Raw genomic sequence first — 21,700 nt, forward strand, 5'->3', positions numbered from 1 at the left:
TCCAGTGATGATATATTGAAAAATTGGATTTCAGTAATACCACAACCCGGAATAGACCCTAGGTATCAGTGGAGTCATTCTCAGTTTCAAAGGAATGAGCCTTTTCACACCTCATGGTCTTTTGCTTCGGTGACCAGCAGAGACTAAAATGGTACAATGTTACATGTTTGATTTTGTTCTGTTTGGTTTTGCATAGCAGTATTTCTCAGCAGACCAAAACATGTAAATAAAAGCCACATGTGAGCACATGTCCCCTGGTCAGAAGTGCTGTGTTTGTGTTCTTGGGTATCAGTCATAGTGATACTATTGGACCCTGCTCAGTTGATGTGCTATAGCATCATAAGGTCTCACGAGTCTCACTTGTGAGAACTGATTTCATGTGACAATATACAGCAAACTGATAAAAGTACTTCTCTGTAAATTGTTTCCTGAACATACTATAAAACTACACTGAACGTTTTTCATGAGCTGAACTCAAAGATCTAAAACATTTTCAGTATATACAAAAGACCTATTTCTCTCAAATATTGTTAACAAATCTGTCTTAATCTGTTAGTGAGCACTTCTCCTTTGCAGTGATAATCCATCCCACCTCTCAGGTGTGGCATATTAAGATGCTGATTAGACAGCATGATTATTGCACAGGTGTGCCTTAGGCTGGCCACAATAAAAGGCCACTTTCATTGAAAGCTCCACATATCTGGATCTCCGTCATCAATTTACTTTAGAGTGAAGAAGCCACTTGGATGAATCACGAATACAAAAGTCCTTTTGATTTTGACCAAAGATCTTGACTGTCATTAAGTAATAATTATGAACCTACATATGGAGTTTATTAAAAGCTTGCATGTGCAAACACATTTTGCATGCTTTTTCTAACACACAGGAGAGTAAAGTGGAAAAACACACTCTTTCTTCTCATTTAAATTAGATTTCTAAGTATAAAAAAAATGGTCAAATGCCTGTCTCATAAACATTACATAGAAACACTTGTATCAACCAAATGTACACTTTATAGGCATTTTAATGATGAGGTTGTGTGAGTGCACATGTACCAGTGCGAGTCTCATCGTATGGGTAGTTGGCCACTACGTCTCCTCCATGCAGGTTAGCTGAGAGGACAAAGGGGATTTCCATGATCCAGTGGATCACTGCTTTGGTCTCTGGAGCCAACTACAGAAACAGCAAGTCAAATAAAACATGGTGCATTTAAAATATTGACACTCTGAACCAACAAACATGAGAGTCCATCCTAAACATTAATTCCTACCATAACCTCCACAAAGAATGTTATTACTGTGTGGTCACATCGATTAGTATTTGTTGTTGTTGCTATTATTTTTCATTAGAATTACACAAAAATGTATTGGCTGATTTATTATTTATTTTATTAATTTGTGAATCCATCAAATTTTGTGAATCAAATTTTCAAATCCAGATTTTTTTTCATAAATTCTTTTCATTTACATATTTGCATGTGTACATGCGCACACGCATCCAGGACTACTCAATAACATATTGGTAGTTTTTCAAGAAAAGGTGGGAAAAGGTGCAACAAAGAACTTTCATGGTTGATGCAAATCTGAATTCAGGGGCACATCAAGGAAGTTATTTTTATTAATTAATATATTTTTCGACTTTTGCCACATTGTGGTATAGCACATTGCCATAAATTTGTCCGGTGCTCGTTATACCTTGGTGGAGGAGTCCACGCTACGCAGTGCCCCATTAATTGTGGCTCTTTTGTACCTTTGTGTTCTCGTCCACAGCCTTCTTCATGTTCTGCAGCAGGTGGTTATTGGCGCCACCTTGTCGCTCATTGATATATATGATGCGATCCAGATCAGGGAAGTTCCTGTTCAAATCTATTCCCTGAGCGTTATTACGACCCGTATACCAGTCCTTCATCTGTCCAGACTGTGTGAGTGAACAGGTGAAAAAGAACAGATGGACAAACAACAGAAGAGAAAAGCCACATGAGGATTTACAGAGGAGCTTCTTGACATTTGCATATATGAGAACCCCTGTTCATGTGAAATGGGAGCACACAAGGGAGCTTGAATCCCTATTAGCAAAGAAGAGAAAACATGAATGGAAAGAACTGTGATTACTGATGGCATAATGCAATGTGCAATCTTACCACTAGATGACACTAAATCCTACATACTCTAGCTTTAAGGAACAGCCGGTGGAAGGCCAGATGTTAGATTCATCAGCAGAGTTTATCACCTGGACTACTAGATGTTTACTGCCAACAATAATCCTCCTGACATAGAACAATATGCACTGATAATAAAGAATGCAAAAAAAAAACTGTCACCTTTGTCAAGGACATAGTGTCTGTTTATCATCACTTTGCAAGTGATTTTTAATTTTTCTTATTCTTTATTTCTGATTCAGCCAAAAATCATATCATGCAAATTCAAATTTATTCATTTATATAGTGTCAATTCACAACAAGGTCGCCTCAAGGTGCTTCACACAACACAATTCAGAAAACAAAACAAAATAAATTAAAAGATTAAAAACATAATAAAAGAGCAAAAACATAAAAGAGTAAAAAGAATAAAAAACATATTACGAGTATAATATACTAACAATACAACAGGGAAAACAAAAGGGTCTTAAGTCTTGACTTAAAAGTCTCCACAGAATCCGACTGCCTTATTTATGCAGGAAGATTGTTCCACAAAGCAGGGGCACAATAAGAAAAGACTCCGTGACCCGCAGACTTTTTATTCACCCTAGGAACACAAAGAAGTCCTGCACCCTGCGAACGCAGGGCCCGAGCCGGTACGTAGGGCTCAACCAGGTCAGCCAGGTACAGAGGTACCAGTCAGTGAACATTTTTATAGGCCAGTAACAGAACCTTAAAATCTGATCTCACAGGGACACGAAGCCAGTGAAGATATGCCAAAATGGGTGTAATGTGGTCAAACATTCTGCTTCGTGTCAAAAGTCTGGTAGCAGCATTTTGAACTAATTGAAGACCCCTCATGCTGGACTGTGGTAAACCAGAAAATAGAGCATTGCAATAGTCCAATATAGAAGAGAAAAATGCATGTATCAGAGCTTTCTGTGCATTTATTTATTTCTTAGCCTTGGTCTGAGATAGAGGATGAGGCAAACCTCTTCAGGGGGAATAGATTTGTGATTTAAAACCAAAACTGCTTTTCAGACTTAGTTCATATCATTTGTGTTGCTGTGTGTTATTGTTGCACGTACCTGTGAAGCAGCTTTCTCAAAGCCGTCTGGGTTCATGGAAGGCATGAGGTGGATGCGGGTGCTATGGACCAGATTGATGATGGTCTCATTGCCCTGCTGATACTGGTTGCACAGGTACTGTGCCAGGTAGATGAGCAGTTCCCTCCCCACCGCCTCATTACCATGCATGTTGGCGATGTACTTAAACTCAGGCTCGCCTGCAGAGACAGACACACTTAGTGCACCGTACACAGAAAATTGCATGTTCAATCTTCTTCATAGCCTTTGTTGCACAGATACACTTTAGTCTGTGTTCAAGGAAATGAACAGAAATCTTTCTGGTGCAGAGGAAACAAAGGGTTAAAGTATTCTTATCTATTATACAGGTTAACCCAGACACACAAAAACACAATTAGGCCAAGTCTAAGGACAGACTGACACACTGTGGCAGTGACAAACACACTGACTCCACTGCTGAAAGGGTAAAATTACACACTACAGCTTGACTGCTGAACTTGATTTGGACTGTAATGACCGAGAGGCAGTGGATTACCAAGAAAAGACTCTTACAGATGGTTGTGCCTGATACTTGGTGCACACTTTGTGGCAGGTCAACTGTACCACATACACTTTAACACTAAGGCCCCGTTCTTCATACATAGTTTACTGTGTTACTTGGATTCAAATGTGGTATAATGACAGACATAAAAGGCATCCAAGGAAATCCACCCAACCATTGGTTGTGCCATACTTGTGGACCTTTGGCCATTTGTGCATTAATAAGAAGTAGCAGGGAGAATATTGTATGATCATCTAGATCGTTTACCCTGACTCATTACTTTTAGCAAGGCATATAACAGAATATTTATTATTATTATTATTATTATTATTATCATTGTACTCGTCCCAAACAAAACTTGGGCTTATATAGTCATCACTCTTGTTTGTTTTCAATCTGTCTATGAGTCATGTAAGTTACAGGGCTCATTGCTGCACTACAAAGTGCATTTTCAGTTATTTTATATCTCCTCAATTAAGGTGGTGTCGTGTGTTATAGCAATTTTCACTGTTCATGTCAGTTCTATTATTATTATTATCATGGGGGGGGTGTCTTTTAGTGATTTGAAGTAAAATTATTTGCAGCGTATTGTTGTTACAGACGTCTCTAACAAACTGTTTTCGGGTTAAACAACGCTTAAAGCAGGGGATTATCTGTGAAAACACTTGCAGAATTGTGGGACTTTGGAGATGTTAAACATTAAATATCATAGAAACAAAAATATAAAGGTAGATTAAATGGTAATTTTTCTCAACACGACCCCTTTAATATTACTTGATCAAGGCATTTTCATTTCAAAAATCTAATCCTTTAATTTTACAACCTGGATGAAAACAATCAGAAATCAAACATTTTTACACTGTTTTACGTGTTTAAAAGGACTGAATATGTGTTTAATTAGTGATCCTTAAGGCTTAAATGAGCATTTCAGTGTGAATACCTGCCAAAACTCTGACACATGCATACAGATTTTATATATACATTGTAAACTGTCTGCTTTTTAGTATGTGCTCCTCTGGTAATATTTTACTGGTCCACATTTCGTGACTTTGCTAGAAATATAATCTTGTATTTGTGACTTTACAGTTTTCTCAGTGAAAATTTGCTCCACACTGGCAAAAGAATAGCTTTGACAGTCCAAACCAGAAAGTGCAGATTAAATGTGCTGTAGTAATCTCAGAGTGTGTGGTAATGTGGTTAAAAAATGCTGTTATCTTTGAAGATAGTGTCTATGTTAAATCATACTCAGATAAGCAGATTGCTCCTCTTATCTTTTATTAAAAATAACTAACTTGGGAAATAAAAATTAAATTATGATTTCATATAATCCAGTATATGGCTTCCCAGGTATTTCTACATGGCTGTGTCTATATGTAGTATTTTCTTCTATATTTTGGCTGGTTTCTGACCGCATTAAAAGCATGTTTTTATTTTTAATAATCCCGGTTGTTTCCCGTATGAGTACACCCTACAGTGCACATCTGGAACTCGGGTTATTTTTAAATACTTGGATCTGGTTCCTCTCTCATGTTGCTACTAATGATTTCAAGATGACAATTAACTCTTTCCACACTGGCGTCTGTGAATGTTTTTTGCAGACTTCAGAGGCCTCACAGAGCTGTCAAACTCATCCACTCACATTCATGCACTCACACTTTGAAGATGTTCTCTGCCAAAATGAATTACTACAATTCAAGCTCTTGTGCAGATGCTTGGTGTCAGGAGACCTGTCTGTTCTTCCTCAACAAACATGTTTTGAGAATCGTTCATGCCCGTGTTGATGTGTGCCAGAACAGTAAGCTGAGCACGCTTCATTTCAAAACATTTCCCTTCGATTATTATTGAGATATGCTCTTTTGGAAGTAGTGACTCAAAAGATCAAACAACGTCTTCCAATGTTGAACAAAATGATAAAATAAATTATGCGCCCTTTAAAACCACTTCACGTTTCAAAGAATTTTAACTTCCTTCGGTTACCCATGTGCAATCCTTTCCTTTGCAATATCATTCCACATTTGTACATAATTTCTCGTTCTACATTTTAGATTTTGTCCACATTTTATTTTTAGTTGTACATATATTTAAATAATTTATTTTGTTAAATTTTATTATCTTTTATTTGGCTAATAATTACTTGCACCTCGGAAAAGCACCTTTTGAAGTTGCACTCAAATTTCGTAGTAATGTAAATTACAATGACAATAAAGGTGATTCTGATTCTGATGAAAACCAGCAGGTGTCGTTGTTGCGATGGAAATATTTACCGACCTCAAGCTCGCGGATGATGATCTTTGCGGAATCAATGAATACCCTGATTGCAGCATTTGAGAAGCTTACTGAGTGTCTGGGTTTGCCATGGTTTTAGATCAAGACTAAAATCCAGGCTTTCAAACTCTTCCTGGACTCGGCTATCAAAAGCCTTCCTGTAATGTGAAAGTGTTGAACTAGGACAGGCACTCGCTTATCTCGAAAGTGACATTCATGGAACTGGGTCCTTGGCTTTTGAGATCAAACGATGCCTGGGAAAATCACTGGACAGAGATGTTTGGCAATGGCCATATCTTTGCAGGAGAATGAATGTTCAAGTCTTTAGGGTCCTGGTGCATCTTAGTGGTTGCGAAACGTGGACGATAACCATGAACCTAAGGTGACGACTGGATGGTTTTTTACTATGTCTCTCCGGAGGATCCTTGGAGACTGCTGGAATGACATTATGTCAAACAAGCGGTTACTTTGGGAAACTCAGGTGAAACGTGTCACTTGGTTTGAAATTCAGGAGACCCTCTTGCACAGGATTTCTGAACAGGCGTACCTAATAAAGTGGCAGGGCATCTGTATTCCTATAGCTCAGCATGTTTGATGACAACCACCTCCTCTGTGTAACTTCTGCTACACAGGTCTCCGCACCGATCTCACTCGGGAATTATTGAAAACGTCTGGCAGTTAATCAATATGGTTTCCAGAGTGATGTTGTAATGACTGCAGCTCCAACGTCATTAGGGAAGCACCAACATTTGAGTGATCTCGGTTGTTCTGGCAACCTTGACAGGGGAAAGTATTTAGGGAGACAAATCAGCTTAGAGAGGCCGAGTAAACACACTCACTGAGCGCCTGTGTGTGTTTACGCACTTGTGTACAACCGGTTCTTTAACACTGATTGACTGTGTACTCTGACATCTGATATTACACACACCAGAAACAAACAAAAAAAAATCTACTGAGGTTTTGGTATTTGAATAGTTGATGTTTGTAGAGTCGAGTACCTCAGCAGGTTTGTTCATTGAAGGTTTCGTTCATCAGATGAAACATTTTCCAGGACAAAGTGATCAATTGGTTAATTGCTAAGTCATTTGACAGAAGATTAATAGATATCTACTAGAGCCCGATATTATCGGCCGATATGAGCCCTTTTCAAAGTACTCACTATCGGCCGAAATTTTACAGATGGGACGCTGATAATTTCTCATAAACAGAGCAGCTACTGAAATAATGTTTGTGTTGGCAATATAAAATGTCCTTGCACTGTTTGTCCAGTAGATGGAGTTCTGACTCCATTCAACTGAGAGCTGCTTACACCCCTGCTTAAATGTGTTCATCACCGGCCCCCGTAGCTCGCCGTCACACTGCACTGATCGGCTGACAAAAGCATACAAGTAAGTTTATAAGGATGTTGTTTGTAAGAACTTTGCAATTACATTCACCCCACATTTCTCCCGTTTCAGTTGAACTCAGTTTGATTAACTCAGTTTATGTAGTAATGTGTCAAATGTGCTTCATTGCATTGGTCATGCTTTTTATTAAGCCCACGTTGTGTAGACCTTATTTCTATTTCTAACTCGTTTACTGCTAAGAGGTTGAAACATTCAGATTCACTGGTCATCCGGAAGGGTTCTGGAATTACTGCAGTTTGCCATTAATCCTCTGGGGACGGTCGTATACGACGGCTGGGACCAAGCTTTACTAAATTATAAATAACTTTTTAATGATATGAGATAGAAACTTTTTTTTTTTTGCTGAAAAGTTAACTCAGCGGACTTTCGATCCACCGTCGGCAATCTTGGTACTCCTCATAGAAGTTGTGTGATGACGTGCGCAATGTGAGTGTCCAATCGGAATTATTGGAATTAATCGGAATTAAGTTATGGACCTGAACCTCTAAAAACACACAGACTCTGCATGTTGCAATACTTAATGCTATTACACTGCATGGCACAAAGTGATCTTTCAACGGGTTGCAGAAAGTCAAGACACACCATGTACATTATTTTGCAAGACAGCAAATGGGGAAGGAAATATCAGCATGAAACTCTGGGGAGAGTCAAAGAAAAACTAAACAAACGAGCTTGCAAGAAGCAGAAAGGCTTTGGAAGCACAGCAGAACGGAGGAGGATGAGCAGGAAGCATGTGTGGGTCTGATGTATAAAAAAATGACCTCTGGCTGATGCTGTGGCCTTTCTCTCATCCTCTTTTCTTTCCTACCTCTCCCTTATTCCTATTCGGTTCTTTTCACCCACTCGTCTCCTTCTTCTCACTCACATTCCTTTTACATTTCCCCCCGTTTTCTCCATTATCATTCCTTTGTTGTCTTCTCCTCCTTTCTCACAACTGCTCCTTCCTTTTAGCTGTTTTTTTGTCTGGATGAGGAGACTCTACGAAGCTGAAGTGCGTCAGAATTTAACACACTCGTTTTTCCTCTGCAGTATAATGTTTTCTATTATGAACATGTGTTTCATGTAAAATCCTGTACATAATATGATATGATCTAACAATGTGTGTGGCTGCTGTAACGTTCAGCCGAGAATTTGTGTGCGTGTTGGCTGGGGATTACATTCATCCTCTGTTGCCTGGTAAAACAGTCCTGGCATATTACAACATCCCAGCTTCATGAGATGGTCTCAAACTAACAACCATGTGGGCAAGATAAGGCGTGTGATTGTTATTTACAGCCCACAGCTGTCTATCATCTATCAATAAAACGACTTGCATAATAAACCTGAACAGCCAATTGTATTCAATAGATTTAAACAAAAACATATCTGAAAGTGTAGAAAGACCATTTAATTTTAGATTTTAAAAAATGCATTGCACAAATGCATGTCAAAGAAATGAGCCAAATATATTTAAATAATTTGAGAACAAACTTGCACTTTGGAATCCATTTTTTTCTTCTATTTTCTTCTCATTTTCAACAAGAATCCTTCACTACTTTTTGTTTTCACATTAAGAATTGACGTCACAAATTTTAATGGGAATGACAATGAGCAGATAATCATATATTAATATGTAAAGTCATATATAGAAGGTTAATAAAACAATTTCCTGGATAGCAGCTTGATGTCACATGTAGAATACTTTATTTGCAAGTAAACTACTTTAACAGACCAATTTCTGAGCCAGCTACCATGGCAGCAATTTGCAACGGCAGCTAGGCAGCTAGCTTGCATGGCCGCGATCAAGACAATAAATTAACAGTTTCATGAACTCAATATATTTGTACTGTCCAGTAATGGCAGTACAGTAATAATAATTTTATGTGTAAAGTATGGTGAGAGTGTATGGCTCCCTGGATGGGATTCCAGTCCATCACAGGTTACTTTCAAGTCAAGACCAGTAGGTCAATACATATAAAGTGTTGTGTGTTGGGGGGTGTGGCTGGATGTTTTGGTGTTCTTTTCTTTTCTTTGCTCCTCAGGTGGCATGGAAACTGATTTGTCTGTGGAGAAGGTGCTGGCTGAAGAATCCTCACCCTCATCAACATCATGTGAAGCACCTGTGACTGGTGCTCACATGCAACCTTAAAGACTTTCAGCTGAAGCAGATAATTGGATGGCGTTCTGCTTTTAAGGCATGTGTGATTCAAGCAGAACTGCCGGGAACTCGACCTTGTGATGTTCGTTTGTGAGACGCTGAGGACCGCGCCTGGGTTTGACACATCGAGCCCGTGAAGCAAGGAAGGGTGAGGGCACATGCTGTCAGCACACATTAAAGGTAATTAAGTATTTGACTAATTGTTGATAGTAACTTGGTGTTTTGTTACATAGTATACTTGAATTGTGATGAGAATTGTGCAGCTTGCTTCTCACTGCTGTGGCGTGCAGGATAAGTGATCCTCCACTTGTTGTGAGAAGCTGCTCATTTGCATAAAGATAAAAAGTACAGACCTGAATGTGTTGCTGATAGCGTGTGTCTTTTGAAAGATATTGTTGTAACTGCTGACTTACCTCACATCTTCTTTGCTTCACAGAGAGTCAGTTTGTCGTGTCCACCTGGGGGGTGTTTGTCTGGTGGTAGTGGGTCCAGGAACGCCGGACTTCTCTCCTTGCGGGCGCTGGAGAGCGTGCCAGCAGTCACTCCTCCAGAAGGACGTTGGTTTTGGTTTTGTACATTTTATTTAGGCACAGGTGAAAAATAAATTGTTTTTGTTGTTGGAACCGCTTTCTGGTTATTTTTAGCGCTGGGTTCTGTCTGACGCAGGTTCGCTCCTCAATCCGCGTCGACACATAACATAAAGTGCCTTTTTGAAGTGTGTGCTTTAGGCACCTAGATTCCAACTCTAGTCTACATATTGCAACCTAACTCCTACGTCAACAGGACTTAAAATTTGTTCTCATATGTAAAGATGCCAGTTTTGGATTAAAACACTTCCAACCTCATATTTAACCACTTGAGACCATTATTACACAGCAGACCATAAGAAGAAGTAAGTTCTTGAAACCAGTGAGGCCAGTGATTATCTGTAGATACCGTAGCATGAAATGGATGGTAGTATATGACTCCTGAAGGACAGCATGCCAGTCCACCTCAAGTTGCTTAACCAGGCAAGGCTGGTGCCCATTTATAGCCACTGCCATTTCCCTTCTTACTTGTCATCCTGCAACTCCTACAGCAAAGATATGTAACAGCAAGGTGGTGATGGGGAAAACACAGGAACCCTACAATCGGCCTTTCCTCACTTCAGATTTAAATGCAGGTCAGATGTCTCTCAATCTCACAGGCTGAGAACCCAGAGACACAAGTGTCACTGCCAAGACAACAGCAGGTAGCTCAATAGATAAGAAGCTGGGCTACCGATATGTACATAGACTCTCCCAGCCCATTTACTCCTATGTCCAAGCATGAAATTTGGTGGAAATACTCATTGTAGGACATGTTTCCATAAAGAAAAGTGCTAGCCACAAAAAAACAATATGGTGGGCATTTTTTCAAGATGGTCATCATGTGGCTCCCTGATAGGTGGTTTTGCATCGATATGATTGTGTATATGTCCGAATAAGGTGACAATGGTAACATTTTCAGGCTTTTTGCCAACGGAATTATGCACCTGTTAGGGTCTATTATACAAGTTTGACCAGTGTGCAAACATGAATACATGTCCAAGTTCTTCTTGTGTTCATGTCCATTATGAAATGAAATGTCCAAGTTGTCCAGAATAAGTATAATAGAACAATTATGTAATAGACCTAACAGCCTCTATACACAGTGCGCATCTCAAAGAATTAAATTCTCCAAAATCTTGATTATGATAATAATGTCCATGTCGCAGAAGTTCTTTGCCCAATTTACAAGAGAAACTGCAAAGTGGAGTCCAGCCTGCTGTGATCTTTGAACACTTTCACCTCCCACCACCACATTTCGTCTTATAGCCACATTTTGTCAGCTTTCAGAAATAGGATTATTTAATTTAACCAGGTTAGTCCCATTGAGATCGAGACCTCTTTTGCTAATTAGAAAGTTCCAATTCACCTAACCTGCATGTATTTGGATGTGGGAGGAAACCCATGCAAACAGGGGAAGAACATGCAAACTCCACACAGAAAGGTCACAGGTGGGAATCAAACCCATGACCTTCTTGCTGTGAGGCAACAGTGCTAACCACTAATTCACCGTGCTCTTCAAGGTTCAAGAGACGTCCAGACGCTTTTCCAATTGCTACCATCTTTCAACCATGCCCACTTGGAAGGACACAGAATTGATTGTTGATGATGAACTGCCCCCAAATATGTCCTGCGTGAAAGGCAGCACGTTTGGCATTTTCCTTCAGTGAACTTAGTGTTGGCAGGATGAACTCATATGACCTCTGCTTCCCTGTAGAGGTCAAGCCTTATGTCATCTACAGAAGAATCTTCTTGTGTCCACTTCCTCATGAGTACAAGGAGCCAACTGCTCTAGGTTGGTGTCTGTGAAGCTGGCACTCGGGAGAGCATTTTCTTCTCTTGTTACAGTAACAAGATTTGATGTAGTCAATTTACCCGCTTCATCAGCAAGGACATGAAACAGTTCTGTTTTGTTGGCACTGTCACTGACGCTGATCAAGTTCTTCCATTCGATGGTGTTTTATTAGACTTTGCCGTTACTCTTCTCTAATGGTCTTTCCTCGGTTAGATCGCATTTCACACTTCAAGCTAGACTGATGATATACATCAAAAATTAAATCTGTTCTCTTGTAATTGCAACTAAATTGTTCCGCTTTCGGTAAAATGTACTTTCTGGCATATTCTTCAAATGTCTTTGGAGTTTTTGGTGTTATTGTATTCACAAATGATGCACCTTCCTTAATAAGCATGTCAGTTAATGGCTTTGTCTGCGGAAGTGCTATTTTATTTTGTAGCACATTCACCAGATTAAATTTATTCCAGTTATAGTTTTCCCTGTTTGCTGAGTAAATGGGCAAAAACTGGTTCTCATATTTGAAAAAAACGTGTACATCACACCTCCTGGTTTGGGAGGAGATGAAAAGGTGGAAGACCAGCTGGCAATACTCCTTTACAATCTTCATTGCTTTATTCCCCCTGACAAAGGTAACATTTGCCCCAGTTTGTTTGTGATTCTGAGCCTCCATCAATAATTTGATACTAAAGATCAAGTATTTATCCTTTCACTGCCTTTTGCTCACTTTTCTGTAAGGGATACAGCTAGGTTCATGCACCTAACCTACACCTAGTCCAATGGTTCATCCAATGTCATTTAAATCCTGTGAGATCTGTAGACCATCTGGACCCACGCTGGCACAACCTGTCAATTCAGGTGTGGCTATTTAGTATCTTAGGGGCTAATCAGATAGCATTTGTGATACTGAACCTGATATTTAGATGAGGTTGAACCACATGCTGGCTGAGTTCCTCAGCAGTGTCTGTCTCCAGTGTGCCCTGGTAGTGAGCGGCATACACTCTTTTCATCCATGTCTCGGTCTTAGTCTCTCTCTGCTTGTAAAGGTAGCTTCCCCTTCCAGTTTACACGGTTTGATTAAGTGCCCCTACCTGGCTAATGAGCTTCATCTGTCCAGAGCAATTGGCTCTGAGGCACCAGACATCCACCTTTCTCACCACCACTATTAGTGGAATCACCTCTGCCATGTGAAGGCTAGGGTGGACACTTGACTGACAGAGACCATGTGGTTTCCAAGCTTTTTGGGGCATTTTGTAGGTAAGGAGAATTCATCCTCTTTGTCACCCCGGTATTACCAGTCCAGTTCAGGGGCACTGATTGAATATAAAAATATGACAGCAGCAGAGGATCTTCCTGTTTTGGCTGCTTTGTAAAGCCCTGCACACACAAAAATCTTATGTTTGGGCATTTAAACACCCTGTGCATGACGGAACAGGCTAATACAGATGAATATATAAAAATGAAGGAGAAAAAACAGTCAAGTTTGATGATTTTTATTATTTTATGAAGCACCAGCAACACCTTTTTCCTAAAAAATAGAAAAAGTGATCTACAAAGAACATTCATACAAAATGTTATGCTTGTATGTATCACCAAATGAATGATTCTGCCCAAAATTCACATTCATCTGCTCCAGTAAAACAGGACAAGCCTCCCTTTTCTGACTGAGGACTATGGTCTCTGAGTCACTGTCTAACTCACTGTCTGATGAAGACAACAGAACCCCATCATCTGCAAAAAGTAGAGATGCAGTTCTAAGGTCACTGGACTGGACACCCTCCAGTTGCCAATTACAAGTTCAAATCCCGTCCACTCAAGTGTAAATGTGTACCAGTTTGGCTGGGGACATAACCTGAATCTCATCTCCATCCTTTCCAGGTACAGTTGTAGACTCTCATCTGCAGCATACTGTGGAATCTGGAGATAACATCGCCACCAACAGGCCTCTTGGGCCTGTATACATGTTCAACACATTGGCCACACACATCTGATGGCCACAAATCCAGATCTGTTTCCTCACTCAGCTTCTCCAGTGCTTCAATCGGGGTATCCATTCATCCTGCAAACATCACAGTATCATCCACACATGGAATCAAAGTCAGTAAACCTTCCCTCACCAATAAAGGAAACTAAAGCCGCTGGTCTCCACAACCCTACCAGAACCTAGCCGAACTGTTTTAGGTGTAGACAGCAGAGAGCACTTCTGCCTGAAAAGTATAGGAGTTGTTTGATATGGTCACTGTAGCATTGGCAACAGAGTTGTAAGGAGTAAACCATGATGGAAAATGTAACAAGGAGATTAACTTCTTTGGGTTTCACATTTCAACATCAAAAATGTTTTTATGGCCAGTATGATCCAACACAAAATGTGCCTGTCAACACAAAACTAATACTCTGGGCAAGTTATTTTCAGCTTTGATTGTTACAGTGGCCCTCTCGGAGAACAGTATCTGGTGAGTGGCCCATGGGTAATTTGAGTTTGAGACCAGTGGTCTGCAAACTACAACATGTTGGATGGAGACATGATATTGTTCACCTCCAGGCAAAGCCAAATCCATTGCAAGTTATGGCTTCTCTTCCTATTCCAAACCTGGTAAAGGGTTCCAAATATGTCAAGAGAACTTCTCCAAAGGCCAGTGCAGAGAAACCGGCTCCTAGAGAGCTGGTGCAGAGAACCCATTACCATGTGGTGTACTGAATGCATCATATGTCAATAGGTAATTGTGTTTACACTCTATTCTACAGTGTATGACAGATGGCTGCTTGTTGACAGATGCGAGAGCTCAGGACCTCCGTCTTCCTGAATCAGACAGCCAACCACGAGCTGCCACTCAGCTCAGTGGACTAAGCCGATCTGTTACCCTGGCAACTACTATTTCAGCTCCACCTCAGTGGTGCTGGATCAGATAAAATATCTGTGTGACTCCTCCACGAGGAGCAGAGCTGAAACTGCCCAGTTCATCAACCTTTGACATGTTGATATCTTCTGCTCTTATTTCACATTATCCCTCACCCTGTCACTGTCTGGTGCTTTCTTCATCTCTTTGTTTCCTTCGTCTCTTCTCAGATGTTTTGCTCAGCAGAGATGGAGGGAAGAGGAGGGGCTGGTGCTCTATGAGCTGAGGTTTGGAAACTCATCTGGTAGTAATAATGGCTCCACATCGCTACTGTGACTCATGCAAGTGCACGCCCACCACAGTTACGGGATTATTTAGCACATACATACATACGGTCATTCAGCCTTCTGACCATGTGAGCTGCAAAACGCAAAAACCTGAGATGTAAAGCCACACAAACACTTACACACAACTGCTAACACCTTCATGTAGACTATGATCAAAAACACTATTTAACACTGAATAGAAATATCTAATCCAGTCTCATGCTTTTTCTCGTGCTCCTGTCACAAAATGAGTCACATTTTTGTGATACATTTTTTTTATTTTACTATTTCTAACCCTACCGCTTCACCTAACCATAACTATATAACCATAACCTAACCCTCTCCCTTCCCCAACCAAAGGAAAACACCTTTTCTGAGTACTACAGTATATTTAAAACTATACTATTTAAAACCAAAACTATATTTAAAACCATTTAAAAAAAATGGTTTGTGATATTTGAGCAAAATACCCTATATTTTGCAGAGTCCAAATACAGTTAAATATACTCTATCACAGTGCTAAATCCACTCTATCACAGTGTAAAATCATCTCAATCGTGCTGTGAATTACTTACTGGAGTAGTAAAACTTGATTTGACAAGATGGTAGAGCTGATTTCACTCTATAATACAGTGTATTTTACTCTATTTAGACTGGGACCAAATGTTATCCCAGCAGAGTACATTTAGATGCAAAGTTTACTGTGTAATCAATCCCTTTATTGCGTCACAATGATTGCTCCTGTTTTACTGGAGTAACAGATGTTTTTTATACCCATATTTTACAGTTATAATTTGCTATAGCTGCTGTTTCATGGTATCATGTTTCAATGTTTCACAATTCTATGGCAGAAAGTGCAGAAGTTCTACTGATCTGAGCAAAATTTCAGACTTCTAGTTTGAGAATTTGTGGTGTGATTTTTATTCATACGAGGTCTATTAGAAAAGTATCGGACCTTTTTATTTTTTTCAAAAACCATATGGATTTGAATCACGTGTGACTGCATCAGCCAAGCCTAAACCTTCGTGCACATGCGTCAGTTTTTTCACGCCTGTCGGTTGCGTCATTCGCCTGTGAGCAGGCTTTGTGTGAGCAGTGGTCCACCCCCTCTCATCGGATTTTTATTGTGAATAAATGTCTGAATGATTTGGAGCTTTGCTGCATCAATTCTTTTCCAGAAACTGTGAGAGACCTCCAGGTGGACACCGTTCAGAAAATGAATATGGCTTTCAGGGATGATTTTATGGGGATTATACAGATTAGGGAGTGTTACTGCCACTTTAAGTCCGGCCCACAACTGCTGAGAGCGCAGCGCGCTCCCAGCGCCGATCGACATGCTCAGACCCCACTGAAACAACCAGATCATTTCCAACGTGAAGGCTTTGTTGATCCGGGACGTCGTCTGACTTTCACAAAAAGGCAGGAGACTTCTATTACATTTTCCCATTCAGTGGCTTTACTTTTGTTTTTATTCTATAACCAAGACCACCAAATAAAACACATTTCTTTTACTGCACCTCTCTAGTGAGTGTCAAGTTCACAATTGGTGAAATTGCACTACTTTTTTGCTGGGTTTTTTTTTTTGTTTTTTGTTTTTGCACTGCCTTGTCTAATAATATATATTACATGCAGTGTTTTTATATGCAAATGATTACATGAGGGTGTGCCTACATCCATTCATGGCTAAAGGTGGGAGGGGAAAGCAGGCTCGTGCATGTGCATAGAATTTCATAATCATGAAGGTTTATAAAGGAGATCCATTCATATGCAAAATTTTATAAATCTGGTTAAAATAATGTATATGCACATTCCTCCGTTGTCAGAGATTTCTACATTTAGCCTTTGCTATGTTGTAATTTGGTGTTTGCAATGAATCTACTTTAAGGGGGTCCCATAACAGACCATTTTAGCAAGCTAATACATGTCACCGGGTGTCTCTGAAACAGATCCTAAAGGTTTTAGTCAAAAACAGAAGTGCTGATTCAGGTACAAATATTTGTTTTAGCACTGCGGATCAGTCTTAAACAACAGAGTCCAATTCTGCCAGTGTTGAAGACAAAAAAGTCAGTAGCACATTTATAATCCAAAATTAGCAAGTGTCCTTGAGACATTAGGCACAACTCCACGGTCAGTAATGATAATATCTGGAATGCTAGGAATACTCACTAAGAACACTGGAAACACAAGAAGAATGCAAGAAAGTGGGATGGAACTATGACAATCTGGCAGGGGACACATGAAAAGAGACACCTTATAAAGATGCTCATCTATTAACGCTGGAAGCACGCAAGCATAACAACAGCTTGGAGAAGTAAAAACAGGAAGGAGCAGTGCACAAAGAAATGATGACACCAAATTACAACAGTGGGCCAGAATTAAGAGCAGATAAGTATCAAATTAACATCACAGGGGGGGGCATGAAAACATAAAAAAGAACCAAGGAAAAAGTTACAGGTGAGGGGGAATGAAACAAAAGCGACAGGAGTATATCAAACCCAAAGTAACCTAGAGAAAGACCTGTACATTGCTCCATGCACTGAGTGAAAATAAACACAGAAACTGCATAAGTGCTGTGTAGAATGAACCAAACAGCACAGAATGACCCATAACTGAACAAAGAAACCCTGCACAATGGCACGCACGTGACCCATGATAGTTCCATGGTGTGGTGACTGCAGTAACATGCAGCGCTAACGCATGCTCCCACACCTGACATGACCTGTATCTTCCGTAAATGTTGCAGTGTTAAATTAACACTGCAGCAGTTGTATATAGTCCAACTGAAAGGTGTTAAATCAACTACCGTAGTGTAAATTAACTTTGTTACTGTTGATCAATCTGGTTTAATATGCTGATAAAGTTATTTCAATGTAAAGCCCGTTTCCACTGCAGGAACCTGTGACCCATTGTAGGGGTGTGACTCCACCACAGGGACCTCCCTCGAAAGCTGATTTTTGGGGCCTATCTTGGGAGTGAAATAAGTCTCAGTTCTGTGGAGGGTACTTCTGAGAGAGGCCCGGAAAAATGTCATTGGGTGGGGTTTGATGCTGACTGATTGTTAACTCACACAGGAGAAGACAACAACAGCAGCCACTCTTGATAAATGAGAACAAGAGCAAAAGAACTGAAACAGAATATGAACAGCAGAGGCATTAGAAAGACGGCGAGGGGGGGTACAGGCACTGATGGCTTTTACCTCCTGTGAAGAGTTGTGTCCTTGATTAGCAATTAGAAAATCTACCTTGTGGCTGAAACTCGCAGAATTATGACACCACTGAATACGTAGCTTGTTGAGTCTGGTGGGTCTTCACCACAATTTAGACCCAACAGCCAAGAAGACCTATTATGGGGCTGTTCCTGTAAATGCAGTGAAGTAAGTTGAGCTCTGTTAGTGGAAGTGGACTTCTAGAAGTGATTAAACACTGCTTCAAATGGACCTATACTGGCATTTACTCTGTATAAAAACTGCAAATGGGGCCAATATGGGAAAAAAGGCTTGTTTGGGATTATAGGACTGAGTCCAATACAGTTTCCTTACACAATGTTAAAAGCAATTTTTTAATTTGCTTACTTTGACCACTGTTTCTCCCTCAGCTGTTCAGTGAATTTTAGAGTATTGGTGTTCTCCCTAAACTGAGGCAATAAAACCTAGAAATACATTTCATGTGCCTCTCCTGAGTTCTCTCATCACACCAGAGTGCTAAAACCCGCAGTGGCGTTCATGTTTGCTGTTCCTGTGTAACCGGTGTGTTCCTCAAAGCAAGAACTCTCATATTTTCTTGTATCACCTCCTCAGTGCTGACGCAGCATTGAGATGGAGGAGGATAATACACACAGCTCATCAGGACCAAATCCTCATCATGCTGTCCTCTGATGACCAGATCAAAAAAAGGAGCCATTACAGATCCACTCCCCCCTTTTCCCCCCAATATCACGACTCAGGAACAGCACAGATTATCATCCTGTAAAATGGCGGCTGATGCCCCAATCGTTCTTCATCCAAGTGACGCGCTGCGCTTTTACGCACAGACACACCTGCGCTCAGAAAACGCCGCAGCGCCAACTCGCCCGGCTGCGATGCGCAATAGTGCGTGACGTGTTTGTGTTATGTGCTGTACGTCTGGTAAGTTAAAAATGGGACACGCGGAGGGGGGCGCTACGCATTCATCGCCATATGTATGCGTAAAACTGACCAGGTTCGTGCGTCCCGGGGTTGTCGGATATCTCCAGCACCAGCAGGTCGCGGTCCTCGAAGCTCTTCCCGACGGTGTAGATGCGGGTGATGGTCGGACACTGCAGCCAGACCGACACCAGCGCTTTCCGCAGCTCCTCATAGCGGTGATATTCAAAGGAAATCTCACTGTCGGTGGCGGCGGCGGCGCTGAGCGCAACCAAGGCGGCCCCGAACAAAAGTACCGAAAGGATGCGATTCATGTTGACGTGTCCTGATTCTGCGTCGTCCTGCTGTCCGCGGCTTGTTCCCAAGCCCGATCTCAGCTCTGCAGGCTCGCTTGAAGCAATAGATCTCTCTCTCTCTCTCTCTCTCTCTCTCTCTCTCTCTCTCTCTCTCTCTCTCTCTCTCTCTCTCTCTCTCTCTCTCTCTCTCTCTCTCTCTCTCTCTCTCTCTCTCTCTCTCTCTCTCTCTCTCTCTCTCTCTCTCTCTCTCTCTCTCTCTCTCTCTCTCTCTCTCTCTCTCTCTCTCTCTCTCTCTCTCTCTCTCTCTCTGTGCTGTCGTACCTGCGCGCAGACTCCCTGCTCCATCTTGCGCAAAGCCACAAAAATAATTTACACATCCGTGCAGATTTTCAAAATAAGACATTTTATTTCTAAACAGGAAAAGGAACGAACTGTTTATTTGATTAAATGTCCTGTTGATATTCACTTTTAGAGAATATTCTGGAGCAGATTTATGGTGGACTATTTACGTTGCTTTATCTCAATAATAACACACTGTAACTGAATATTAAGCTTGACACACACACACAAAATGAAAATCATTAGTGGTGAGCAACCAAAGATAACCTCTTTGTTAGCAACTAATCTTGACAGTAAACGTATAAGGTAAAATCTAAGCAGTGAAAGTTCAAATGTACTTTCATTAAAAATACATAGATTTACAAATTGGGCAGGATGGTGGTTTAGTGGTTAGCACTGTTGCCTCACAGTTAGAAGGTCATGGGTGCCATTCCCACCTGTGGCCTTTCTGTGTAGAGTTTGCATAGTCTCCCTGTGTTTGTGTGTGTCTCTCCGGGTGCTCCAGCTTCCTTCCACATCCAAAGACATGCAGGTTAGGTGGACTGGAAACTGTCCGTAGGTGTGTGTGCGGGTGTGAATGTGTTTGTTTGTATGTATGTGGCCCTGCGATGTACTGGCATCCTGTCCAGGGTGTACACCATCTTATGCTCTATAACTGCACGGCTAGGCTCCAGCCCCCGTGACCCTTAACTGGACTAAGCGACTGAAGATGAGTGATGAGTGAGTGAGATTTACAAATTGGAAATGGCACTAACACACATGGAAACAATGTTTGTTCATTCATTCATTTTCTACACCTACTTACCCTTACCAAAAAGTAGTATATGCAAGTATGTTTCAGGTATACTTCTAGTTTACTTTTTATATACTTATCAGTACTATTTTTTGGTAAGGGTATTCCAATTAGGGGAGAAGGAGTCTGGACAGGCTGCCAGTGTATCACAGGGTCACGTATAAACAAACACTCTCACTCACACCTACAGTCAGTGGTCGTGGTACTAAATAAATTCCACATATTTAAAGCCATTAAAGGTGAACTTAGACATTTTTCAACATAAGGTCTATTATTAGATGTTTTGGGTGTCATCTTTTTGCTCGGGTCAAAACTAAATTAAGTGGCAAAATATTGTATTTAGAACACAAACACCATCGGGGCAAGCTAAAATACTCACAGGAAACTGCTTCTTTTTGCCACTGAGAAGAAGAAAATGTCATTAGACGTGTGCAGCAGCATGGAGAGGGACCTTGCGGAGGTATACTTGCTTACCTCACTAATGCTAAATAAAACTTTATAAGACAACTGACAGTTTGCCACTTTCATAGCCTAGCTGTCATCCCCCAGTGCTGCTCTCCACTGAGTGATTACAAGTTGACAGCAGCGACACCTTTGCTTAAAAAGTTTGCAGTGAGCTTTCCCAATTTATATTCATGGCAGCAAACTTTATTCCCCCCGCCCCAACGCAACTCTGCATCGTGATTTCTGGTTGGATTATCTCATGGGATTTCAGTTCCATGTCATATGTCTGACAGAATTAAATGTGATCAAGCAATAATTTGTTTATTACAGCATGAGATCCATCCAGCTCTGAGCCTGACGTGCGCAATGACACGTAACTGCGCACCACAGAGAGGCGCAGCTGCCTGTGTTATGATGGAGACAATAGTTCACATTATCTACGTCGCCCATGGGAAGTAATGGACAAATGTAAGGTCTGTTGTGGATATAACAGCCTGTTCAGATTTGTGGCGGCGTGTGTGCATTAGCGTAAGGAGCTTTTGGTTTCATAGCCGCTATTCACATTCACTGTACATGATAATAATTCAGAATTATTATTGTGCTGAAGCGTACCACA

At 40.8% G+C, this 21,700-nt stretch overlaps 1 protein-coding gene and 1 long non-coding RNA gene across 2 annotated transcripts in view; one reads left to right on the plus strand and one right to left on the minus strand.

Moving 5' to 3' along the window:
• The window catches only part of cpe (carboxypeptidase E), a 35,425-nt gene extending 15,835 nt beyond the window's left edge, over nt 1–19,590 (minus strand). Inside the window, exons 1-4 of the mRNA XM_034188878.1 lie at nt 19,286–19,590; nt 3,226–3,422; nt 1,750–1,917; nt 1,056–1,173 (exon numbers count right to left, since the gene is read on the minus strand). Coding sequence (XP_034044769.1) covers nt 1,056–1,173; nt 1,750–1,917; nt 3,226–3,422; nt 19,286–19,526 — 724 coding nt within the window. The 5' untranslated portion in view covers nt 19,527–19,590. The remainder of the gene's footprint in view (nt 1–1,055; nt 1,174–1,749; nt 1,918–3,225; nt 3,423–19,285) is intronic.
• Nucleotides 609–20,417, plus strand: LOC117526803. Its single transcript, XR_004565355.1, has 3 exons — nt 609–1,039; nt 19,181–19,196; nt 20,407–20,417. It is a non-coding gene; the product is annotated as an uncharacterized LOC117526803 (long non-coding RNA).
• The last annotated feature ends 1,283 nt before the right edge of the window (nt 20,418–21,700 follow it).

This window comes from Thalassophryne amazonica, chromosome 15, assembly GCF_902500255.1.
Source record: "Thalassophryne amazonica chromosome 15, fThaAma1.1, whole genome shotgun sequence".
NCBI lineage: Eukaryota > Metazoa > Chordata > Actinopteri > Batrachoidiformes > Batrachoididae > Thalassophryne > Thalassophryne amazonica.